The 27,865-nt window shown below is 36.8% G+C and overlaps 1 protein-coding gene across 17 annotated transcripts in view; it reads right to left on the bottom strand.

Moving 5' to 3' along the window:
• Positions 1–678: 678 nt before the first annotated feature.
• SCEL (sciellin) overlaps positions 679–27,865 on the bottom strand; it is a 273,404-nt gene continuing 246,217 nt past the window's right edge. For 16 of the 17 annotated variants that reach the window (XM_070520021.1, XM_070520022.1, XM_014859936.3 and 13 more), the window contains 7 exons: positions 20,459–20,521; positions 14,066–14,158; positions 13,292–13,363; positions 11,378–11,452; positions 7,676–7,784; positions 5,228–5,330; positions 680–3,803 (listed from right to left, as the gene is read on the bottom strand). In XM_070520021.1, coding sequence (XP_070376122.1) covers positions 3,787–3,803; positions 5,228–5,330; positions 7,676–7,784; positions 11,378–11,452; positions 13,292–13,363; positions 14,066–14,158; positions 20,459–20,521 — 532 coding nt within the window. In that variant the 3' untranslated portion in view covers positions 680–3,786. Of the gene's footprint in view, positions 3,804–5,227; positions 5,331–7,675; positions 7,785–11,377; positions 11,453–13,291; positions 13,364–14,065; positions 14,159–20,458; positions 20,522–27,865 lie in introns of all 17 variants that reach the window. The other variant, XM_070520024.1, reaches the window with a different exon arrangement.

The following is a 27,865-nucleotide window of genomic DNA, read 5'->3' as shown; positions in this document are numbered from 1 at the left end:
ATGATGGTAGATTATAAACCATGCATTTTTTTCCTACAGAGTCTGGAATGGTTGGGCATTTGAATGTATTAATGAGAAGAATGTATCAAAGAATATACAGAGGCAATGAAGTTAAAAGATATTTGTCAGACAGCATTTACAGCAGTCCCCCCTTACCCACAGGGGGTATGCTCCAAGACCACCAGTGGATGCTGAACTGCAGATAGTGCTGAACCCTACAAATGCTAAGTTTTTTCCTCTACATATGTATTTGAGGTGTGACAACAAAACCATCACAAATTTCTTTTTCCTTCTTCACAATTTCATGGATAGTTTTGTTCTTACCGTAGATCTTAGCAACCTCAGCATACGATTTTTTATCTTTCCTTATTAAGTTGAGAACTTTCACCTTTTCACTTAAAGGAAGCACCTTACAGCTTCTCTTTGGCATATCAAATAGCCAGCATCACTACTCTTGTGCTTTGGGACCATTGTTAAATAAAATAAGGGTTACTTGAACACAAGAACTACGATACTGCCGCAGTCGATCTGATAATCAAGACGGCTGCTAAGGCACTAATGGGAGGGTAGCGTATACAGCTTGGAGACACTGGACAAAGGGATGATTCACATCCCTGGCAGGACAGAGCAGGAGCACACAAGATTTCATCAACTACTCAGAATGGTGGCAGGCAATTTAAAACTTATGAATTGTTTATTTCTGGAATTTTCCATTTAATATTTCAGATTGCTGTTGACCCCAGGTAACTGAAACCACTGAAAACAAAACCATGGATAAGGGGGGGACTACTGTACTATAAGGCAACGATCATGTTCAGTTTCCTTTCTTCTAGTGAAAAAACTGAGACTATTACCTAACTCAAGTGTTGAACAATTCAGTAATATCTCAGAAGCCATAGTTTTCAAATAGCAGAACAAAGATCTAGTAAATAAGATTCAGAATGGTACCCAACATTTGTGTTGTGATAAAGTCAAAATGCAATTCTAAAGTACATACAAAAACATTCAATGACTCGTAGGCATCTAATAAAAGAGAGAATCTAAGAATGTGGCAAGCAGCAGGAATAGATTCATAGATCCATGCAACGTCTGAGCTGGTGGGTACATTAGCGAGCCAATGTTCTAAATCTCACATTTTAAATAGCAGGGACTAGGCCCCTGAGGGAAATGGCCTGCCCAGGTTAATACAGATATTTATGGGTGCCTCTGGAAACTGTTGAGTACTATAGAACAGGTGGAACTCTAAAAGCAATTTACTTACATTGTACCAGAATAACCAGTAAATTCAGTAGTGCAAAAAAATCACCACCATCATTGTTAGTTTGCCATGATGTAGACCAAACAGTCATTTGTTTTGGTAGAGCTCTGAATCAAGCTGAGTAGGAAAATGTTCCAAACATTCATGATTTTCTATCATAGTAAACAAGTCAGGGTATGCATGATAGTGAGAGCCGGACCATCTCATCACTCATATCTAAATTATAGGAGTGACTGCAATCATACAATTAAGGATGTACAGATTACTTCTTGAATACATTTTTACTTCTTGGCCTTATTTAAAAAAAGAACATGATTTTAACCAATTCTATTTCTGAAATTATATTTTTGCATTTTGCTTTTTTAGGATATTGTCATATTGGAAAAATTGTTAGTATTTAGAGACATGTCTTAATTATTAATAGAATTCAGGACCTGGTATTCCAAGATTTAGGCAGTTGTGTCCAGAAAAAGCATGCCAGTCATAACATAATTAGATGGTTGCAAAAAAAATGAGAGCTTCCAAATTGTTTGAGGAATTTGTCATTCCTATGGTGTGAATAAACCCAGACATAATGAAGTGCACTTGGTGAATCAGAAGCCCTTCTCTCTATGCTCCATATTTACTCAATTTTTATAACAGCTTTCGTTCTAATTTAATACATTATTCTAGAAGAAAGGATCCACAAAATGGCTACAGAAAAGTGAGAAATATGTTCCTTTTAGGTTTTTTAAAATAAAGCATTAAAAGTAGAATACTTTTAAAATGATATTCAAATGACTTTTAATTACCACAAAGGCATTGAGATGTTAATACACTTTATATAAAAGGGAAGGATACTATTCCATCCGTCCTTTTCTGCCATGAATTCCAACTCTAAGAAAATTATTTCTTTTGATCCACTCTGATAGCATGTAATAAAAGAACAATAAAACATATGGCCCAATTACCACTGCTTCTCATCAAGCATGAATTAATGAATATCAAATTATTATTAATTGTTTTTTCTGGCTCCCTCTCCATAGGACAACGATTGTACATTGCTGTATTTTGATAAGCATTTTGTGTTTAACACTTGGTGGACCAGTCTCTAAGAGGAACAGATGCTTGAAATCATTATATAGAAGAATAATTCTTTAAATTTATCAACATTTAGAAAATACATGATTATCTTTTAATCTCTCTAGTTTATGCCAGTTTTTTACAACTGCCTTAAATCTCCCCAGAACTCCACCCTCTCTCAACGCTTCATATGCCTTCCTTCGAGAAGCAGTTGCTATGTGCATAGAAAATAGTTTATGTTTAATTTCTCAATTTTAATAACAATTCTAGTTCCTCACATAAGATTATTGAATTTTCAATTCCTTAAGAAAAAGATCTTTAAAAAATAAAAGCTATAGCTTGAGCAGTTAAATAATTAAGTTAAGCAGCATGGCAAAGAATATAATAAATTGTGATCACCATAATTGACCAAATCAATGTCAGTGAATGATATTTATAGACATTCCACAAAAGATTCTGTGTAACTGACAGTTCACTTTATTTTTATAAGCCATCTGGAAATATAAAGTGCTATGGAATATGAACAGATGTTACACGCTAAAGGACATGTCTTTGTAGTCCATAACTGTTATTTCTTATAGATTATTTATATGTCTAGATTTTGAAATGCATGCAAAGAAAACTTAGCAAATTACAATATGTAAACTACACGTCATATGATTTTACCTGTTACCCATAAATCCATGTCTTTCTGTTTTTAAAACACATTCTATAAAAATTATATGTGATAAACCGAAGGATGGCACTAGGGTTAAATTGTTTAGATGTCCTATTTAGTTCAATATGCTTAACAAACACATATTCGGATATGTTTCTAAAGAAAAAACAAAAACTTCTTTTAGAATCAGATGATTTTGAGAGCCGAAAGGAACCTTTGGAAACATTTTGGCCAATACCCCTCATGTTACAGATAATGGCACAGAGACCTGAAAAGTTTAAGTGATTTTTTGAGGTCCATACAACTTGATATGTTAACATCTTTTTGCCAAACTTCCTAAGAAAATTTCTATCAGTATTTCTTTTGCACATAAAGGAAACATATCTTGCTTCCTCGACAGTTTGTCAGGATGTCAAGAACATCTGTAAATCCAAATTCTTAGGGAAACAAAGGTGAGAAAATGAGAAACTTGTCTATAATGGAAACCATAAGGCACAGGCTAAATATGAAGCAGAGATGGACCTGGTTAAGGTTGACAATGTTCACTGCCATCAGAAGCATCATTCTTTTGACATTGGTAACTGGAACCACTTGAATTTTTGATAGCTAAATCTAGCCAGATACCAGATGGTTCCCTTTATGTGGATGACCTTATTGAAGGCAATTCGATTATTTATGCAATAGCAGAATTGTTAATTCTACACAAGAGTCAATCTTTGGGGTAAAAACTTTTCTAGATTACATATTCTTACAATAAAAATTTAAATTCCTTAATGAGCGCTTTCATCTTGATGTCCGTGTGTCAGAATTATTGAATCCACTTTGCTGAAAATTTTAAAGAAAATAACAGTTAGATATATGAATTCAGTACAAAAATAAGCCTATAACTAAAATTTAAAAAATAATCATTCTTCAAGGTGTAGTGGCGGATTAAGCATTTCATTTTGTCCTTCTACTACATTCATCACCATCGCTTTTGGTCATACCATAATATGAAGTACCGATGCCTGGTACTCATATTTATGAGATGCCTCAGAGTGATGTCTTGACAATTTATATGTACTATAAAAAATGTGATGTCTATGGAGTGCATGTAGACAGGGAGGAAGACACAAAGATTCTGAGTCTTTTGGTAACCACGTTTCCCAAGCCATATCTCAGATCTGGGAGACTGAAAGTTTTAGAGCTGCCACTATGTACATCAAGGCCCTCGATATAATACTGGATCATGATAAGGCTGCTAAGTTAGGAAGGAAACGGAATATGAGAACTGGCTGGGGAAAGCAGAAGATAGAAGGCAAAGGATGAATATAGTGAGGTTTGTTCTTGTAACTGATTCTGCAGCCTGATGAAACGTGGGTTTCTGAATATTTCTCAGAGCACTTTCCAGATGTAGCCTCCCAGTACCTCATTAATATCACACATTTGTCATTAAATCCCATATTTTGGATTCCATGTAAAAGTCACAGATGTTCCTCTGTCATTCACCACAACAAGACTTGCCCTTCACACGGTGCTGCTGGCCACCTCCCCAATATCATCCTGGTTATTCTATCTACTGACTATTGAATTTAAAAATAAAATATTGATACTAGCTTTAGAAACTAATCAAGTTTCATAGGACTTTATATTGCTAACTTACTGTGCATTCTGCACATCTTTTAAATCAACTTTTAAAGCTTTCATGCTAAGTTTGTAGAAAATATGAGTTAAAAATGCAGTTTTTAATGCTTTCTTCTAACATTATTTATGCTAATGAAGAGCCCAAATTATAGTAATGTTTGCCTTAAACTGATAAAAAGTACTTAGATGCGACATTTCATATGGAATTTTTAGAATTAACCCTAAATTTTCCATTTAAAAATAACATTAACGGGTATTTAGCATAATAACCAAATTAGGTAAAAAAGTATATTCTAGCACAAATGTAAGGTCATTCACAGAAATGGACTTCCATTCCAACCATTATTTGAGCAGAGAAGATCTACTTTTGTTTGAAAAAAATGGAAAATTTTCTAAAATAAATGACCTCTTTGTTTAGTTATATCTATGTCTGGTCTGATATCAGAAGAAAATATAAACATTGATTGATTTTACACCATAATACTACCATAGTATAATTATCTGCACCTGAATTCTAAACTAAATATAATTAATAAAATATTTTTTACTTTTCAAATTCTTTATTTTCAACAATCTTAAATGCTCATTAATGTTAATGATAGTTCCTTACAGAGCTTAATACTCACCCACAACTTTAGAGTAGCAAGGTTCACAGTGTATCGTCTGTCTATAAATCCAAATGCTGTCACCTGCTTGTAGGTTTTCCAAAGGCCGTTTGCATATTTCACACTAAAGAAAAAATCAATATGTAATTCTGCATTATATATGAAGTCTAGATTCTTAGTGTAACAGCATAGAAAAGCCCTTTCAATTCATTCGGGACCATCCTCCATGGTAACACTCAGATGAAGCCTCAAGAAAAGCCACAAGGGAAAGTGAGAGGGTCCTTGTCATATGCCAAACTTTCCAAATAAATTCTCACAGCATCTCTCTATGGAGGTGTGCATTTCAGGCATATCTACCACTGAAGTTTCTACTTAACTCACAATAGCGTAGATGTAAATTATCAAAAATTGGTTATGCCAAGGACAAGATCACCACTCAACATCTCAAACAAAAACACAAACTGTATTTATTGTTTGCTTACTAAAGAAGAGCCATGCTGTCCAGCTATAGACTCCTTAAGCAAAACAAACTTCTGCTCTTACACAGGGTTTAGGGGAAAGTTTGTTCTGAGTTGTGTTGGTTACGGAGGCAGGGAAGGGTTGAGCTCTGCTTCAGAACTGTGTGCACTGGAGCCGATCCACTGCCCATCAGCTGACTTTCAAGCATGAGGCTTCACTGATTGGTTGGCTTTCAGAAGCGAGTTTACTGAAGCAAATTGTCATTGATCAATTTGACACGTTTAAACCAGTCCAGGTGGTTCTGTATTATCATGCTATAGAATAATCCATCTTTTCCCAGGAGTATGGGGACATTTTTATTCTCAGTTAGTAGTACTTTATAATTAACTTATAATTAAAGAAAATAGAAATAAGTCATCCAAATATAATAAATGGAAATTATTCCTATTTACAAAGGCAATAATCAGGAAAGTCTTCATTTTAAAAAGATTTATGCATAATAATTTAAAATAAAGAGCTACAGACTAACCTTTGTTTCACTGAGTAAATTTTATTAACTAAAAGAAATGTTCATTTTCTCATAATTAAATAATTATGCAATCTTCAGATTATATTTTATATAGAACTCTATATGTTATATACTGTTTGGGTTTTTTTGTTTGTTTGTTTGTTTTTTAAGGACGATTAGCCCTGAGCTAACATCTGCCACCAATCCTCCACTTTTTGCTGAGGAAGATTGGCCCTGAACTAGCATTCATGCCCATCTTCCTCTACTTTACATGTGGGATGCCTGCCACAGCATGGCTTGATAAGCGGTGCATAGATCCGCACCAGGATCCGAACTGGCAAACCCTGGGCCGCCAAAGCAGAACATGTGAACTTAATCGCTGCGCCACTGGGCTGGCCCCTATATGTTATATACTAAAATTGGATTTTCTTTTTTTGCTCAAAATGAGGTATCATATTTCTGATTGCTATGTGTCACTGCCTGAAGCTAATTGGAGGAGAAGCAATCAGTTGTCAAAGTATTATCTCTATTTGACTGAATTAGATAATTTGCACGGACCATAGAATGTCAGGACCAGAAAGAACCCATAGATTTAGGCTAATGGTTCTCCAACTGGCTCCCATTAGATGTATCTAAGCAGCTTTTAAAAACACCAATGCCCAGGAATCATCTCTGAGATACTTAATGCATTGGGGCTGGTCCCAAGCATTCTATTTTTCTCCTAATCTCCCTAGATGACCACAATGTGCAGCCAGAATTTAGAACCAGTGGTCTAGTCAGCTACCTCATTTTACAGATGAGGAAACTGAAGCCAAGCTAATGTAGGTGATTATCCAAAGTCACACAGTCCGTTAGTGGCATAGTTAGAACTCAAACTCAGGTCTCCTGATTCCCACTTCAGTGCTCATCCAGTTACACCAAAAACTATCATGCTGACCTACCCAATGTCACTGTGAGAAGTAAAAGAATGGCATAGGAAAATGCAAACTGTGAAGCATGCTAGTATGTAAGCTTTATTATTATTATACCAAGCCCCAATTCATTATAATTCACCATACTCTCAAAAGCAGATTGAGTTTCAACTGCTGTTAAGCCCATCAGTTCTAATTTCATGACGTAAGGAGCTGTTAGCTTTCTTCTCAACAATTTCTTTTCCTTTTTGGATTTCATTATATATTTTATGTAATGCATAATTTACTAAAATGTTGCAAAACTTTTATAAAGAGAACAAGTGTTTATCTTCTTACAAATTTAAATCTCTAAAGTAAGAGTAATAAATGTGTCCGTCGTCAATTCTAAACCTAAAGCCAAGATAGTAATTATAAACTTTGAGGTTTCGGCTGCAGACTCTGAGAAACATTCGAGTCGTGTATTATTAATGTAGATGATAGTGTTTCTGAAAGCTAAATTCATCCCAGGTATTTCATTAAATAATTATTTTTATTCCAGTCCAGTCGTTTTGCAATTTTATATTTACTTAAATGCAATAAACATATCCTTACCTTGAAGCAAGTGGAATGGCAGCAAATTTGTAATTCATCTAAAATCATTTTAGTTTCCACGCCCAAGGGTTTTCGGCAGTAAGTGCACATATCTCTTTCAATGACAGACCTATAGAGACGTAAGCAATTAAAAATAAATTTGTCTTCATGCAAAAGACAGATGTATTCCCCATAAATTCATGTGGAAATGATATGTTCATTTTGTTCATACTTTAGGAAATTGCATAAAAATCAAGGAAAGTTCAGAGTTTACTTATTCTAGTGATAGAATTGATTCTTCTGGTTACCTCAAAATGATATCAAAGAATTAACATGAAGAAAGGCTCAAATTATTAATTCATTAGCAATCAAGAGTGCATCTGGGCAGGGCAAAGATGTTCACAGTATCCTAATTGAACTAGGTCATAAGTACCCCTTGAAGCTAGAAGAGGGTTTTGAATTATTAATTTACATCTATCATGGAAAAATTATGCTACAGATTAATGTAAAATTTTAACTTTCAAAACATTCAACAAGGCAAAAATAGAAATCCATTTAAAGTGTGTTGGTAAATTTACAAATGATGGGTCTGTAGTACCCTAGACTCTAGGGTCTAGAGTCGCCAAAATGCTCCCCTATGACGCTTTTCTTGGTGTCGTTGTAAGACTCAGAATACTGTACTACTTTTCACGATAAAATTTATATTCTCCAACGAGACATAACCCTACCACCAATTTGATGGGGAAAAAAGAGTTTTGTTATTTATTTTTGAAAAATAATATTCAATAATAAATGAACTGTAGATGTGATCAGCAGAGTCCAAAATACCTTGGATCACAACAAAACGTTAAAAAAGGCTAATAAACGTGTGACTCTTCCTTTTGGAAAGTCTTTTGCAAGGTGTCTTAAATAGCACCTTGCAGAATTGACTAGTTTCAGGGTGTTAGCGTGCAGGTCTGAAATTTCCAGAGTAGGATACATAATGGGGTGGTGAAATAAAAATAGCTAATATTTATATAATGCTAATATGTTTAATGTGTGCAGTGCATTTTTCCATGCACTTATATAAACTCATTTGTTCTTCAAATCTCTGAGAAGTGGGTATTATTATTTATATCATCATTTTACAGAAGAGGAAACTGAGGCACAGAAGGGTAAGTAATTTGCTCCTGTCATGAAGCCAATGAGTGGCAGAGACAGGATTTGAATGAAGGTCCCAGAGTTCCTGTGCTAACTCTGGGCCTGCCCATGAGGTCTGTCGGGCTCACTGTGTTGAAATGAACTAGTCATGCCCAGGAACCATGATCCTAACATCAAGCCCAGGACTAGAAACAGAGAGGAGGAAAAACGGAAGGGAGGAGGAGGTGGGAGAGGAAAAGGATTAGAGTAGATAAACCCTGTCTCGTTCCATACTTTCGGTCATTCTAGTAACATCTTCCTAACCCTTATGTATATAAATAAGTATTTTCCTCTTTAGTTACTTGCTTATATATTCCTAGGAAATATTTGCCTATGGATAATTCATATATATATATACATACATATATATATATATATATATATATATGTGCACACACACACACTCAAATTTCCCATGTAAGACCATAAGTACTTCAGAGTAGAAAACAAGCACTCTATCATTATACCATTCCAGAGGCACTGAGATAGGAGCTGGGAATATGAAGAAGAGTGAGACAGCCTCCTCCAATAAGAAGCTTTCTTTCCACTAGTGTTCTTATTGGATTCGATGATGGCAGCACATTATGGATATGTGGACAGAGTTAGGAGAGCACAGTCAAGGAAGTAACTAGTCCCTGGAGCGAAGCAAGGAAAAGTGCCATGTGAGTTAAAGCTTGAAGACAAAGGAGCTCTCAAGGTGAGCTCAGTGAGGTTGGGAGGGGCATTATGGAGGGGTCACAAGGGGAGTGAACAGGACCTACCAAGGTGCTGCACAATGAGGGTGTCTGTAGTGACTGACCATCAGTCAGTAATCAGCAGGAGCAGGTTCTGAAGGCTCATAAATAATGTGCGAAGGAATTTAGTCTTTATCCTGTAAAGTGGGAAGCCACTTTAAATGGGATTAACATGCTTAGATAAGAACTGTGGGGACATAGCTAATTTCAAGCAATAATCAACAGAAAAAGTTACTTGATTGACTGGTCTTATAGAGAATGGACTTTTGCTCTGATGACTAAGAAAAATTTCAAAGACCACTTGAGGAACAGAACTGAAATTTTTCATATTGAGAGCAGTACCTTTATGAACAACGCTTTCTTTCCTTAAGTTGACAATAAAAATATGAGCCCAGAGAAAGCTCTGATGTTGGCATTGCCCTTATTAAGACCATGTCACTAGTCAAAGATCTTTTCAAAGCATTATGAAAAATCTAGCTCTGGGTTTTTTGTTGTTGTTATCTAGACAGTGTTTGTGGTTCTAATGCTTGTGTAGGTGACTTCACTCCTCAAAGAGGGGTGACTTAAAGGCGAGACGCTCAGAAGGGGATTGGTAATGGGCAATGTCTTATAAAAGTGACAGAAAGAGGATATAATTTTGATGCCTGGTCCATCAAGGTTAGCAAATGTGACATAGGTTCATTTTTTTAGAAAACATTTATTGAGTACTTGTTACTGAGTACTGTGTTACAGGCTGAGGCTGTGGATAAAAATAAGATTTGTCCTTACTCTCAATAAGTCATATTTCCAGCCCTGCTACAGAGAAACATCATCAGTAGAAGGTTGGACATTCGCATTATAGCTGGTTTCCAGTGGTTGGGTTGAAATGCTAATTATTTATTTTCATTTCCTCCACTGGAAATCTGCAGGCCACATTCTCCTGAGCGTCACCTATCTGCTCCACTGAACATTAAATGGTAAAAGATGATCATCAACAGCAAAAGCCTGGGGTCAGTTTACCAGCGCTAAATTGAACTCATTGCAATCCCCCTCGTGGGAACTGAACCGTGGGCCCGGAGTGGGTCATAGCAGCACAGCCATGCAGCTGTTTGTAAGGTGAGCTGGTCTTGGAAAACTGCAAGGAGGGAGGGCCGAGGGCACAGCCTAGTGATGCAAGAAGCCTTGCCAGTAATAATGTGGCGGTACCGGAGACTCCTGGGAGTCATCCACAGCAGAGGGGCTGGCCTGGGAGGCAGCTGTAAGGCACAGAAAGCTCTACCGGCATAAAGTGCATCAAAACCAAAGAGCGGCAACAGTCAGGAAGCCAGAGAACAAATTCCTGGCAGCAGAGGGTGTTGTGCTTTGTTCCATTCATACACATGTATAACAATCACCATCAGGAGGGCCATCTCCAAGCACAACGGACAACAAGAATATACATATACAGAGTCAGCTTTCTGGATTCGCAGGTTCGAGATCTACCCATTCAACCAACCTCACATGAAAAGGCGTACAATGCTTGTGACTGTACTGAACACGTACAGACTTCTTTTTCTTGTTATTATTCCCTGAACAATACACCGCAACAACTATCTACACAGCATTTACATTGTAATAGGTATTCTAAGCAAACTAGAAATGATTTAAAGTATATAGGAGAATGTGCGTAGGTTATATGCAAATACTACGCCATTTTATATATGGGACTTGAGCATCTGTGGATTTTGGTATCTGTGGGGTCCTGGAACCAATCCCCCTGTGGATACAGAGGGAGGACAGTAATGTATATAAGCATGTGTATATATACTTCTATATACGGAAAAATACTCACCTATCTGAAGTTGAATAAACAGTTTGTATGTATTTTCCAGAGAAATTCTCCTGATATCCACCCTTTGGTGGTTTACTAGAAACAAACACATACGGACATGTGAGAACCGGGCTATTTCCCTAGTATTGATATATATACCTCCAGGCAGGTGAGGAAGCACACACTTCTCCTCATGGAGCCTTATTCTGCTTCTTTGTGATGTTACAAGCCAGGGAAATGTCCTGACACTTTTTTTTTTTAATCCAGAGGAGTACTGATATGCAAACCACCCCCAAGTTAACACAAATTGATGTATCTACCAAAGTAAACAGAGAACTGGGCATGGAGTGCAGGAACAAGGGCGAGCAGGAAAAGAAGTTATCGTTTTTAATGAAACTTATACTTCTACCTCCCTCATCTATTTACCAAAAGAAAGCTATATGGAGTCCAACATAGATAAAGGAAATACATGTACCAAGCATGAGCTGGAGCTGGTGCAAGCACATATAGACATATTCTGTTCACATAGAGAAATACTCTTGAACTTTCAGAGAAAGCTATAGAAATTTTTATCTTTACTTGAAAACATCCAAGAAAGAATAGTTTAGAATGAAAGCAAAAAAACTGTAATTTTTAAAAGTCGTCTTTGTTCTATTTCTTAGATTGTTCCAGTTTGTAAATGTCTCTCTTTCCTGGAGACAAATGAAATCTGCAACGCGGTAACCAGCTGGCTGCTCATAATTGCTTCCCACGTACTTACGCTACCTGTGAGTGTATCAGGTCTGCAAGCAATATGTTCCTATTATTTCATACAGGGAGTGATAACTCCACAGCCCTCATTTGAGATTTGTTAATGAGCCATCTCTCCCTCCCTCCTAACTGCCCACGGGCAGACTGCTGTCAGAAATAGAATCTACTTCATAGAACACATAACTCACAATGCTAAATAAGAATGTGTACGTATTTATGCATGGTACGTATTTCATCACTCCACTTTATTGATGAGGAAACTGAGACATGAAGAGGTTAAGTAGCTTTGCCAAGGCCACATGGACATAAATGACAAACAAAGATTCAATCTCAAGACTGATTCTAGGGCCTCTATACTGAATGGCACTGCCAGTGTAGATTTTAGGAAGAATTGGGTTAAGCAGAAAAATCAAATCTGAGGTTGCGTTTCACAAGGTAAATTATGTGTGGGTTTGAGAAACCTTTTCTTGCATGGCACTCCTGGCACAAACTGTATTTCCAGGAGCCTCCTCCCCGCAGAAGCACTTTCCAGATACTCTGTTATTTGGTCTCTTTGAAGTGGGCTCTGATTAACATGTGTGTCATGAATATCTGCATTTGCATGCCCACCATTACATTACCCCACACTAGGCTAACTCTTGTTTTTATATTCTTTTAAAAGTGAATGGACCATGGATCTCTGACCTTGGTTGACATTTTCCTCAACATCTACCACATTGATGAGCAGATTTTGTAGGACATCAATTCCTTGAAATTTGGGCCAGAGTATATTACTAAAAGTTAGACCTTTTATTTCAGATTAGAGGAAAACAATAATAGATAGAACCATTTAATTAAAGTGTGACCCAAAATTAACATAATATTTGTGACTTTTACAAAGCTTGTTATAAACATATATTCATATATGTTTATGTGAGAACTTTCAAATGGCTATCTATTATGTATACACATGCTATATTAAAATATTATTTAGTCCATCTGATGACTTTTTATGATTATTTGACAACTGCTTAATATTGGAAACATTATAAAGAATTATATACCTAGAACTCAACGTACACTTAAATGGACTTCGATTTGAAAAAAGCCAACATACTCTAAAATAATAGCGTTTCTCCTTAAACATAGATCATTTCAAAATTATAAAATAAATATAGCAAAATAGTGAAAATAAATTTCCAGTACCTATTCTCCACATATGTCCTTGTGTACACAACCGTGTCCTTTGGTCCTGCATGCCTGGTTTCAGCAGTGGAGCTGCAATACAAAAATTTTACTTTATTTTTAAAGTTAATTTATAAGGATAATCAAAATAAAAAGGCTATTATGCAATCTAATGCAAAAAATAATCCTCATCTATTCTTTCTAAACTCTAACCTTTGAAATATAAATGTTAAAGTGGTATTAATCCACCTTTGCAAAATTTCTTTATGTCTTCTATAGCATTCTTAACTTTCATGGTGTTGGCCTACTTTTAGAATACTGTTATAAAAACTGGTCTCTCAGTAAATCTGCTGTAGAGTATGAAGTTTATTTTGAATATTTGTGTAATATGTTTTAGTGTCTGTTTCCCTCATGTCCCATTCGTATTTCCAAACTAGAACTTCCCCCACAAACCTCTAACAAAAACCTTAATCAACTAACATGATAACATCTTATTTAATGAAACTTTTAAATCTACCTAAAGAATGTCAACACCAATGTCACAATCATGCCTTTTTAAAAAAAGACAATTGTAGACTTTGTAGGGAAAAATCACGTCTTACACTTTCCTATCCAGATGTCACAACTTACCAAGGACCAAGATGCTAACTCAACACCTTTGTGTAAGCCTGTTTAGCCACTGATAAAATTAGAAATTTCTTCATTTCAAAGGAAGAGTCAGGTTGTATAAGGGATGTTTTTTAAAAACAGAAGGAGAATAGTCCCTGTCATTTGTTTCATAACTGATCACAGTACCTGAGCGTCTTCCTGGCTTCATAAGAATAGGCAGGGGTTCCAGTGGACTGGGGGTTTAAAGCATCAGTAGATCCATTGACTTGGCCATCTAGCCTGAGAAAGCAAATGCAAATATTTGGCACTTAAAAATTAGGCCACTGGGGCCGGCCCCATGGCTGAGTGGTTAAGTTCGCGTGCTCTGCTTCATCGGCTCAGGGTTTCGCTGGTTTGGATTCTGGGCGCGGACATGGCACCACTCATCAGGCCACGTTGAGGCGGTGTCCCACATGCCACAACTAGAAGGACCCACAACTAAGAAAATATATATACAACTATGTACTGGGGGGATTTGGGGAGGAAAAAAAAGAAAAATGGCAAGAGTTGTTATCTCAGGTGCCAGTCTTTAAAAAAGAAATTAGGCTACTTAAACATTTTTTGTTTCATTAAAATTCTGTTCAGTTAACATCTTTTTACATACAGTGAATCTCTTTATGTTTGCCTGCTTTCTGCACAGATACACAAATAGAATACATATACTGTTTTACTTCTCCCAGAGACCACTGTGTTACCTTTAAAAATAGTCTACAGGTATGTGTCACGTTACCTAAGGATAGGATAGAATACATTTTTATCAAGGGCAGGAGCCATCTGAAATTGGTTCCAGTAACATTTTCACAACAGCAGTGCCATTTTAGAAAGCTTCTCATGTACAATATTTGTTGTTAGTCCCTGGACAAGTCAATTCCAACTCCTAGCAACCCTGTGTACGGCAGAGCGGAATCCTGCCCCGTCTTTTTGTGCCGTCCTCTCACCTTCTGGTGCTGTATCAGACAATGCTCCACTGCTATTCATGGGGTTTTCATGGCCAGTTTTTTTGGAAGTGGGTGGCCAGGTCCTTCTTCCTTGTCTGTCTTAGTTTGGAAGCTCCGCTGAAAGCTCTTCACCATGGGTGACCCTGCTGGTATTTGACATATTGGTGGCACAGCTTTCAGCATCACAGCAACATGCAGCTGCCACAGTCTGACAGCCGATAGACGGGTGGTGTGGTTCCCTGACCAGGAAACCAACCCAGACTGCCTCAGTGAGAGTGCTGAGTGTTAACCACTAGGGCACCATGTGTACAATATATCTGAGAGTTTAACAATTTACTGAAAATTATCCAGGGGTTACTTTGAGAAATTCCAGTTTCCACTTTATTTTTAATGGAAAGCAACGCTTTGAAGATTACAGAACTTTGACCTAGATTTCTGCTAATCTAAAAATGTCACTATGCTTAACAAAGCGTAGGCATGTTTGCTTTTTCTTTTGAAACAGAGGAACATTTTAATGCAGTTATAGTGAAAGTTTAACTCCTTTTCCTCCACCATATTAGTAAACTCTGACACAGGAAAGACACAAAAACCAAGAGCAGAGTTTAAATCTCAATCATGATGTCATTCTCAAACAGGCTGTTCCTTCCATTTCCAGAAAGCTCTTAAAGAAGAGGAAAACATTTATTCACATACTATCATCTCTGACCTCAGAAAATCATCTTCTAGTTTTAAGACAGATGTTTCACAAAACATACAGCTGAGTTAAAATAACACTAAGTAATGAAAATGTGGAATTAATATTATTAGAAGACTTCCTAAAGTGATTATGAAAATATTTCATTCCAGGAATAATGAAACCTAATTAGGAATAGTTTGGAGATATTCAAATCATATAATATACAATACAAAATCCAATTTAACAAATAGCTTCAAAGGACAAAGGTTGTCAATGAGTTTGAAATGTGTTTGCATTGTCCTCAGCAATGTAAAATCAAATATCACCAGTTTGCAAAATAAGCAAATGGGAGAGGGAAATAATTTGCAAACAGTACTGTTATGGACTGAATTTTGTCCTCCCAGAATTCATATCTTGAAGCTCTAACCCCAGTGTGATTTGGAGACAGGGCCTATAAGGAGGTGATAAAAGTTAAGTGAGGTCCTAAGGGTAGAGTGTTAATCCCAGAGGACTGGTGTCCTTATAAAAAGAGGAAGAGACACCAGAGATTTCTCTATATGTGTGCACACACACAGAGGAAAGACCTCATGAGGACACAATGAGAAGGCGGCCATCTGTAAGCCAAGAAGAGAGGCTCACGAGAAACCAACCCTGACAGTACCTTGACCTTGGACTTCAGCCTCCAGAACTGGGAGAAAATAAATTTCTGTTGTTTAACCCACCCAGTCTGTAGTAGTTTGTTATGGCAGCCCAAATGGACTAATACAAGTAGCATTTCCTAGCGGTGTTTATAATGAGATTAATGACGATGCCTTCCTGAAAGATTTAATTTTTATAATTATGAATAAAAACCAAATGTTATTAAATAAATTCGGAATGTGAAACAACAAACTTTTTGATAGATTTTGCTCCTTCAGTAGGTTTGGAGAACGATAGGTTCTTTTAAAAAATAGACCTTTTATTTTGGAATAATTTTAAATGTATAGAAAAATTGCAAAGATAGTGCAGAGAATCTCTGTTCCCCTCACCCAGCCTCTCTTAATGCCAATATCTTACAAAACCATGGTACTTTTGGCAAAACTAAAGAATTAACATTGGTATAATAGTATTAACTAAATTACAGACATTATTTATATTTCATTAGTTTTTCCACTGATGCCCTTTCTCAGTTCCAGAATCTAAATCAAAATATCACTTCCACATAATCATCCTGTCTCTTTAGTCACCTAGGGTCTGTGACAGTTGCTAGGTCTTTCTTTGTTTTTCATGAGATGGCAATAGATTGCATAAAGTAAATTCTATCTTGATGCCAGTTAGCAGTAACACTATTTTTTTTTATTATAATTTAGAACCATAGAAATAGTTAGACAATACTTTGGCAACCAATGAAATAACCTGTAGTGCTTTTTGAAATGCTAATGGATACCACATCCAGATATTCTGATTTAATTGATTTGAGGTACAACTTGGGCACTGGGACTTTTTAAAATCTCTCTAGTGATTCTCACAGGCAAGTCAAGGTCGAGAACCACTGCCTTAGAGGTTGGGCAGTTCAACGTCTTACCCAAATGAGCACTGTTTCTCAAAGTGTGGTCCCTAGATCAGCAGGTGATTCTGATATACACTAACGTTTGGGAACCAGTGCAATAGAAGACTCTCTGCCAAAGTATTCCCCTCAGATGCTTTCAATAATATTCATAAAGGAGAACTCATGACTCACAATGTTTGTTGCTTGACAGCATTACTGTTGAGAAGTTATCCTTCATTGAAACAAATTGCTTAGTTGTAACTTCCAATCAATGGTCATAATTTTGTTCCTTAATTAAATAATAACTCTATAAAATACCCAAACATTGTATTTGGTCTTAAAAAATTCCAAATGGAATTACACTTGAGAAAATGTTTCCTGCACTGGAAATTCACCTTGAAAATTCACCTATCTGGAACCCTCAAGCGCTGCTAGCGAGAATATCAAATGGCACAGCTGATTTGAAACACAGTCTGGAGTTCCTCAAATGGTTAAACAGAGTTACTATACAATCCAGCAATTCCACTCCTAGGTATATACCCAAGAGAAATGAAAACATACTCCACACAGAAACTTATATATGAATGTTCATGGCAGTATTATTCACAATAGTGAATTACAATCCAATAGTGGAAACAACCCAAATGTCTATCAGTTGATGAATACATAAACAAAATGCTGTATATCCATACAATGGAACATTATTTGACAATAAAAAGAAATGAAGTACTGATACACACTATAATATGGATGAATCTTGAAAACATTATACTAAGTGAAAGAAGTCAGTCACAAAGGATCACATATTCTATGATTCCATTTATATTAAATGTCCAGGATAGGTAATTCATAGACAGAAAGTAGATTAGTAGTTGCCCAGAGCTGAGGGGTTGGGGGAAAATGATGTGGACTGCTAATGGCTATGGGGTTTCTTTTCGAGTTGATGACAATGTTTTAAAATTGATTGGGGGTGATGGTTGCACAACTCTGTGAATATACTAATTAGAAAACATATATTTACTTGGGCATCCAATTACTATACAAAGTGAATACATTCATAAAGTGAATCAAGTCTCAATTTAGCAGATTGGCCCAGGATTCTTATTTAGATTTCCATTGTTTTATTAACCTTAGCAACTTGAGATTAAACAGCATAAAACAATTTCAACTGATAAACATCCATATTGCTACAAACTTTACAAATTTCTTTTGCATAAAGAATAAAAGCTTATTAAGAACTTGCCATTTTGTACCATATGTGTTAGAGTTTACATCTATAAAACTGTCAAGGTCTTGAGCTCTTGCAGAAATTACAAACTTTAAAACTATAAAAAGAAATACTCTACTGTAGAAAAATAAGGCGAGGACTTAATGCCAGAACACTTGGCTTCATTCTGCCTCTCTAATTTACTAACCTAATCGAGTCTCACTCTCTGATCCTCAATTTTCTTTCTGTTAATTATTTACCCATTTTGAGAGTCAAGCAAACTTTCCTTTCTGTAGCCAGAATACATAAGTACAAAAATTGAGGCTAGAGATTTCTTCTTTTCTTACTCTTTTTCAAGTCAAAATTTTTATTACAATTGTTCTGTCGGTGTTTGGATAGTGGTTACATTTTCCATTTAATTCGTAAATAGCAGAAACATGAGAAATCATACTGTAGGGATTATGATAGGACTGAAGGAGAATGAATCCCACCTGGAAACAGAACTCAGAGATCAACAAGTGGTTCTGTCATGGTGGTAGTTAAAGCCTCTGAATGTAGTAACTGAATGTGACGATCACCATCCCACTGGGGAGAGGGTGGGTGCATTTGTGAATGTGTATGTGATAGTTGGATTATGTCAGGCAGGAGGCACAGATGAAATTGCAGGAACGGAAAGGAGAGTGTGTGCAATTTATACTCAGCCATGGTGTTTTCCATCTACACGCCTTCTATGCAGATGGCAACACCCACGATGCCTGCTAGAGGAGGCCAGACAGACCATGGAAAGACAGAGTAAGCTGAAGTTATGAGGAAGCAGAAACTAGGAGGTAGCAAAAGTTCTTGGCTATCAAAGAGATAAAGAGTCGAGAATAAGGAAGCCAATAGGTAGAGGGAGGAGCAGGAGAAAGACAGGCAGAAGCCAACACTCAGGAAGTAGCTGAGTTAGATTAACGACAAGGAACTATGGTTATCGTTCAGGGATTCCTGATGGAATGTCCTCTGGTCAAGAATGAACAATCTTCCAGTTCAGGCCTCTATGAAGCGTGGCCACCCGATCATTCTTGCCTTTGAATTTTGATGAAATTCCATCTCCTCATTAATCTTTCCAATAAAATCCCATTTCATGAGCAAGTCCAACTGAAACTGGAGCTCCTCTCAAGTAATATTAAATGGGAAGTTCCTTAATTAGATTTAATAATTTATTTGTAGTTTTTTTTACCTTGATCACTTCCAGATAATATTTGAATGAGATTGGTTAATTGTAAGCCCAGTCCTATTCCCAAAACAGTGGATGTATTTCCAGGATAAATAGATCCTATTGAAAATTTATCCTTCCTCTTTCTATCAAAGCCTTGCTTGGGATCACAAAACAAGAAGGCAGAAGATGATTTGGGAAATTAAGGGAATAAAAGTAAACTATCCACCTGTTAAATGCAAGAGACTTTTATAGATATTATGAAAAAAAAATTGAGCCAACTCTTTTCATGCTTTTCTACTCTCTGCACACAATATCAACAACATCATTTTTTTACAATCAAAAAAAAATTTTTAAACAGAAAAAGCAGCAGCATTTTAGGAAGGTAAAAAACAGGAGCCTATTGTTTTTAGGGTCCCCCCCCAAATGTGGGGGGAAGAATTGCTAAACATGGAAGAGTTTTTTAATTCTTTCTTAAGCAGTCTGTGACAGTGAAGTGTGGCTTGTATCCTAATCTTCCTTGTAAAACCAACCAAGGTACCACAGTTTTAAAGCCATTATACTCCGTGGTGTAAAGAAATTTCAAAGTTAGTTCCTTTTTTTGTGGCTGTGATGAATTTGCACATTCTTTTAGCACTATGCATCCAAGGACGAGATTCCCTGAGTGCTTTCTGCACCGCTGAAAACCGACCAAGCAACAGTAAGTAAAAATAAATCTTCACAGCCCCAGTGCAGAGCTCTGAATTTCCATGACGCCTTTCACACTAAGCAGTGGAACAGCAGGCCCTTAGTCAGAAATGTGAACAGAATTCCAACTCAGTTAATTTTTTCTGTATCAGCTATTACACAGCCTGTACATTGTTTTTGGTATTTAGATAGTATTTATATTTAAATACCATAATACAGTTCAACTCTTCAGAAAACTCTTCCAAGGTTATATAATTTATGCAGGCTCATATGGAATTCATAAGAAAAAAGTAAATTATAATGTCTTACCTTCCATTCTTATTTTTAGACACATTGGAATTTACTTCAATTAACTTTTCCAGGTCTTGGTCTCTATAGAAAAAAAAAAAAATATATATATATATATATATACACACACACATGCACACATACATAATTTAGTTACAATATAATTTTAGGAAATAAATATTAGAATAAAATTTTTAAAAATCAGTACATAATCTTAGAAACAGTCATTTGTAGGCTAGAAGGATATGGGATATTGAAAAATCTGACATCAAACTATTTGATCTATACAACTCAAGTATGAGAGCATGGATTACATCATGAGAGAGAAATAAAAAACTAGTTTTTTGGAAGGTTTGAGAAATCTGGTCTGAAAAGAAACAACTTACTGATATTCATATTCAGGTAACACTGAATGAGTGCTAACTTTGTGTCACAAAGTACTAACTATATTTCCTCATGGATTATCTCATTCAGATCTCACAAAATCCTGCAGGACAGCACCTGGGGCTCAGAGGGGCTAAATGAATGTTCCAAGGTCAATTAACAAATCTGTAAAAGAGTCAAGATTTGAGACCGAGCCACCTGCCCATCTGAAATCAATTCTTGGATATTCAATTAGAAACTGCATTCCAGCTTTTTGGATCACAGACGCCTGAGAAGTCAACCCAAAATTTGAATAAATAATTCACAATGTGGAGGATAAATGGAATGATTAGATTCTTAAATCTTGGGCTGCAGTAACGATTTGACACTCTCTCATGAGAGACAATGTTCTCTGGTATGTTCTTTATATATTTGCTATAACACTGGTAGATCTTGATTTTTTTTTCGTGAGTTTGGAAAAGCCTTTGTCATGAACCGTATGGGTTAGCAGCATCGTTCAGGAGTCAGAACAATGAGGCGGTCTCTTCCCCTACTTCCTTGGGCAAGCTAATCAACCTTTCCAAGCTTCATTTTGTAAACCAAGATAACAATACCTAATCTCATAAAGTTGTGGTGGGAACGAAGGAGTTAATGTAAATAAAATTTGTGTCACAATGACTCCCGTTGTGGGTGAACTGAAGAAGTGTAAATGAGCGCTAGTAGAAGTGCAGTGACACAGCAGTAGGCACTATTGAGTCCAAAATTTTGAGAGACTACCTTTTCATTTTTATTTCTGCTCTGGCCTTTTACATGTTTGGAATTAACACCAGTTTTTATAATTCTCCCTTCTCTTGGTCCCGAGCAGTGGATTTAAAGAAGGTTATCATACTTGGAATCAGTATATGGACACTCACTCACAAAATTAATATTGATAAGGATGAAAAATAAGATAAAAGTTCTCATATTTATATGGAATGAGATTTAATACTCTTTTTATGTAACATCCAAACCATCAATAATTGATAAATTTGCAAACTAAGCAGCATTCCATAGCTACACTTAAACTTCACTTTTAAAATACTAGCTGCATATTTTTAAAAATATAAAAATCGTTAAATTATTTTTTAATGTGAGTTACAGCAGAAAATATTCCAATTAGTATATTAAAAAAGCACAGGATTTCAGTAGTAGTTCAGAAGTATCAAAATCATTTGATTCGGCAGTCTGAATGATATAGAACTCAAAATTGACTTCCTCAAGATAACTGCTACAACTGAGTAAGGATACCTCCCAGCTTGCATCCTTCAAATTTAGAAATGGAAACTGAGGGCTTTGCATTGGCCTAACTCCTGATGGTCCTTCATTAAGTACTAGAGCCACCTTCTTGGCCTCAGGGGCCACCATACTTTCTTAATAGCCCAGACATTGTCATCCTCCCCTTCACACTTTAAAGTAATACTTTACTACTAAATACTTAGGGACAATAGAATAAAACTAAGTGAAGTATCATGGTATTCCATAATCTAGTTTCCTAGGAATGCCAAACTGGGATGGTTGGCAGTGGTAAATAGTGAAAGATCACCAGGAAATGTGAATATTGCGGAATTAGAATTTTGCCCCAGGAAATGATTCTCCTTGTCCTGCTAACCTTGGATAAACCCAGTACCATTCTATAAGGAAGCTGGTGATTTTCATTATGACTTGGGAGTAGAGTCACATTACCATGGCCTAATATGGCCTTGCATGTAGTAGCTGCTCCAAAAATACTTGTAGAGTTAAATTCAGTTCTCTTTTCCTCCTTCTCTGGGGGAAATCTATTACTGCCTTACCTAGCTCTGGGAAAAGACATTTCCCAAGGGAAAGATATTAGACCCTGAACCTTTAAGGCAATCAGTCAGCTCCACCCACATCCAGGTACATAGTGTACATGATGATCATGTAGAAAAAGATTAGTAAAGCCAGTGGTGGACATTTCACCTCTATTTGTGTCAATCACCCAGAACCTGCCTTACTTCATCCTTGAATTGTAGATATTTCTTTCCTTTTTTTCATAGCTCTCAATCCTGGCTTTGTTTCCTTATTTGGGGATGTTGTTAGGGGTCCAATGGTGCCCCCCACTCCAAATTCACCTGTTGAAGTTCTAATGCCAGTATGTCAGAATGTGACTTTATTTGGAGATGGGTTCTTTACAGAGGTAATCAAGTATAAATGAGGTCATTAGGGTGGTCCCTAATCCAATATGATGGGTATCCTTATGAGAAGAAGAAATTTGGACTCAGACACACATAGATGAAGACAACATGAAGACACAGGGTGAAGACAAGCCAAGGAGAGAGGCCTAGAGTAGACCCCACCCTCTCAGCCCTCAGAAGAAACCAGCGCTACTGACATCTTGATCTTGGAGTTCTAGGCTCCAGAACTGTGAGAAAATAAATTTTTGTTTTAAGCCATCCAGTCTGTGGCACTTTGCTCTGGAAGCCCTCACAAATTAATACAGATCTGCTTCTGCCCTCACAACACGATTACCTGTAGTTTCTCTGCCTGATGCTGGACGTCCTCACTTCCTCTGGCACTTTCCTGTCTTAGCTGCTTCAGACACTGCATCTTTGCTCTGCTTACACTTTTCCCCCTTTCCCCACCTAGTACCCAAGCCTTTTTGGACACCAGCTCTTGTGAGGGAGAGCAGGAATGGGTTTGGATGTGAGGAAGGAGAAGAAATCAGAATCTTACAAATCCAACAACTACAGGTAGATAACTCAAAACTGGACCTATGCATGCCTTCAAAGAAGTACACTCCCAAACTGGTATAATTGCAAACCATCGAATAAACCATTTTATTAGTGGTTTCATAGAATTTTTGTTATTTTTATTAAACAGTATCACCTATCAGGTTTGGTAGAGTGGATTATAAAATTTTAATCTGAATAATCTATACTAATACTTAAAGCAAAATAGAAAGTTCCAGATTATGAAAAGTACAAAATGTGTATTTGCTTGTTCACCCTGGTTGATGTCATCAGCTAGATTTGAAGATCCAATAAAAGAAGTTCAGATTGCCCATAAACTCCTCAAGTTGAAAGATTTAAAAATAAATTTCATTCTTTAATTAAGACCACGTCTATTGCATCATGTCTTTTACACCACGGTAGAAGATGAAGAGCTGTGAGTCCAAGTGTGAAAAACCGACTTTTATAGAAGCCCAGCAAATGCTGCAGGGTCGAGCAAAGGCTTGATTCCAAACCCTTTTCACGGCAGTTGTAGTGGAAGGAAGACCTTATAATCCTGACTTGTATAATTTATGAGTAGTTGGAATTAACTCCAAGAAAAGTCACCAATTCTCTGTGATACAGTGAAAAATGCTAAAAAGAAATTGTTGTTAGTTATTGCAACTAAAAATGCTTTTTTAAATGTAGATTTCAAAACGTTTAGGAGAAAATATGTTATCTATTTGGAAGGTCATAGCACAAATTTTGAATATAGGCATTTATCCATGTTATAATAATGTAATTTGTTTTTCACTGCCCCACTAAGGAATACGACAGTCCCTTACAGGGCAGATTAAGAAAAAAATACAGATTCTGGGGACCAAGTTATTATCATGTTTCTTATACAACTTTTCCTAGGATAAGCTCTTCATGAGCTTATCAGCTCACTCCCAACTGCTTTTCCTCTCTTATGAGAGTGTGGGAGGTATTTATTAAGAGCTGCAATATATTTCTCGCTATATAGCTTACTTAAATTGCTTTTGTAGAGTATCAAACACATTTGCAAAATTAAGAGCCTCCATATAAAAAATTTACTATGGTACTTCTTTTATGCCAAGAACTAAATCCTAGGCACTAAGCTTTAGTTCAAAAGGAATATTTGTCTCTCTGAAAGGAGTGTAGAATACAGTGAGATAACCAGTATAATTCTCCAACAATGCTATTGACATGGCAAAATGGGCCCAGCTTTATATATTTTCATAATTCATTTCAATGAGGGAGTCTTATAGATTTTAAATTAAAGAAATTAACAGGTCTATAGAGAAACTGGACACGTTAGGTATTTTAAGATGCGACCAAGAATTTCAGTGGCTCTAATTCACCAGGGTTCATTGAGATTATGTCATGGGCAAGAGATAGTCATTTGCTTAAGCAAGGAGATCAGTCTTATATCAGATTCCTTTAGTCTGGTTTCACTCATGGGGGCTCGGAATATTAGAGTTGAAAAGAAATAGGCTTTACCTAGTGGATGATCACAGGGCCTCAATTAGTTTGAGATTTAACCTTTAATTCACAGAATATTTGTTAGGCACCTAGTGTATGCCAGGCATTGTGCTATGCCCTGTAGATAGAAATGAACAAGACAAACCCAATCCTTGCCATTAAAAATCCTATAGTCAGAGAGAGATGACTAAATAATAATTCTCTCTAAGAGACGAATGCCATGGGATGGGGAAGACAGAGAGCTTGATCATATCTAGAAGAAGCATCTGATGCAGATGTAATGGGCCAATGGGGCTTCCCAGAGCCTGAGAGAGAGACATTTAAGCTGACATCTAAAGGATAAGTAGAAGTTATCTATGCAACAGCGATGAAGGAGGAATGAGGAGTGTGAGAGTCAGGGTGTGTGTGAGAGTAGGGATTGCTTGGAGGTGGAGGGTAATAGGGGAGGGGAGTAGAAAGGTCTCTGGAGGCAGGATTGGTGGGCTTTGGAAACCAGGTTAAGGAGTACAGCACCTATCCAATGGCAGTGGGAAGCTACTGAAGGATTTCATCAGAAGAATGAGGTGATCAGATTTGTGTTTTAGGAAGATCACTCTACAATATGGCAAATAGAAGGGCAAAAGAAAGACTGGCAGCAGAGGGACCAATTAGGGGACTGCACAATAATCTAGACAGTAGTGGCGGGGATGTTGAAGTGTCTCAGTTCCTGAGATAATTAGAAGCATCCAAAGTGACCTATTGATCACCAGAATTGAAGCAATGGAAAGAGTCAAGGTTACCCCTTCCCAGATTTCTGTCTCAAGGAAAAATATGAGAAATATGCAATAGGAAGATGGAAAGGAACTCTTCTCTTATTGGAACACTAAAAACTTGAAGGTATGTGTGTTAGCAAATAGGAAGCCCTTAAAAAGATGGAAGGATAATACTACAAATAGTTTAGAATTTTTTTTTCTACTTCAGATGAAGGATGCTTTTTCTAACTGTAAAAGCCCAAGTGTCACTAGATGCTTTTCAATCTTCATTTGGGGGCAGCAGTTTATAGGCTGCAGATAAGTGAATATCTCTCTTTAATGTCTGTTCACCAAAATGTGAAACTGTCATCACCAGAAGTCATGCAGTTTCTCCCTGAATAAATGAAAATTCTGTGCACATCTGCATTCATTCAGGTTATTGTGTTCCTAGAAGGAGCTCAGGGACACCTGCGTACATTCTGATCAATGACTGGAGTTTATTCTGCCCCTAACTGTGAATTAAATAGACAGCTGCTGGAAATGTCAGCAAAGTCAGATAAAAAGAACTCTGATTCACTGCTGTTACACTATTAAATAATCAGTGCTCATGTCACACTGAATTGGATATAAAAGTGTATTGTGGCTGGCATTCCTAGGTGGAGGCACTTTAAAATGCCCCCTCTCTCTACCCGTTAAAATCAAGTGGGCAGCATAGACACACTATAGATACATGTGACTGAACCAATTGAATGAAGTCACTTTTTTTCAAATAGGCAGCTTTCCTGTTTGTCTGTTCTGTGATAATTCTTGACCATTCTGGCTGATTATGATCAAATCTGGTGTAACTACTAAAGAATAGTCAGACGTTGCTTAGGTTAGATCTGTGGATCAAGCTGCCATCCGAAAGCAACATCTTGGTCAATATTTTTAAATTTCCTTTTTATAGTAATCCATCTATATAAAGGAAATCTCTCCTTTTTATAGATATTTTATTAGGGGTTGCTGAAATACAAACTACCTTTTTATAAAATTAACCTCTTCTAATGAGGCAAAACTCTTATGAGAAAGTTACCATTGTCTGTCAACATAACACGTTTCCCAGAGGGAGGGAGGGAGGGACGGAGGAGAAAGTAAGAAGGGCAAAGTGAGAGCGGGAGGGAAGTGCATTTTGTGGACTCGGCCACCGAGCGACGAACTGGCTACAGTAGAAGATACCGTGAGTTATTCCACATGTGGTTATTAAACCTAACCTCTTCCAGCATGGTTGGGAACCTCCTGAAACTGTTACTAACAAAAAGAAAAATCTACCCCAACCAATACCACTGTGAAGAAGTGGTTCTACTTAGCAAAGATATTTCCATACAATTATCAGCGGCAGGGTTGACACCCAAAATCTGCTGTTATTTCAGCTATGGGAAAACCTCTGTGAGACAAGTACTTTGTCTCCTCCCTGCCATTTTAACAATACTTTTCTAGAATAAATGTATCTAATTGTAGTCCTTTCACTCCCGGGCGGGAGGGGCATTGGAAGGGAAGCGACTGCAGGGAGTATGAAGGATGGAAAGAAGAGGAGAGTCTGAGCTTTTGTTTTTCACAGAACTTTTGTTTTTACTCGAGGTAATGACATCAGAAGGACTTGAGTTTAGATCCAGGATGTATTTTCTTTCTTGAGAAGGTTATTTCATGTCTTTGAGCTATAGTTTTCTCTTCTGTAAAATAGGGTGTATGACATGTTTGTCATGGGATTGCTGTGAGGATTAAATGTATATAAATTGCCAGTCACACCATCAGTGCTCAATAAATGCTACTCTCTAAGTAGCAATTGCTCTTCAGTTACCTTTGTACCTTCCCGCTTCAGAGACGCCAACACCCCAGTGATAAAAACGTACAAAAAAGAAAAAGCAAAATAAAGCACTAATGTAGAAAACAAACTAGGAGACATAAGAGCTTGGTCAATGAGTACATTACACTGTCCTCTTTCTCCCAGCGAGTTCAAAACACTTTTCCATATGTTAATTTGCTTTCTTCATCCAGAACATTGAGACTGTGATTCCCAGCTATATGATTATTATGATAACATTTCAAGCCAGCAGAAGTATTTGGACATTTAATACAATACACTCTAG

This window comes from Equus asinus, chromosome 11 (genome assembly GCF_041296235.1).
Source record: "Equus asinus isolate D_3611 breed Donkey chromosome 11, EquAss-T2T_v2, whole genome shotgun sequence".
Lineage (NCBI taxonomy): Eukaryota > Metazoa > Chordata > Mammalia > Perissodactyla > Equidae > Equus > Equus asinus.
Note: the sequence above shows the minus strand (reverse complement) of the source record. Positions and strands in the feature narration are given on the sequence as shown.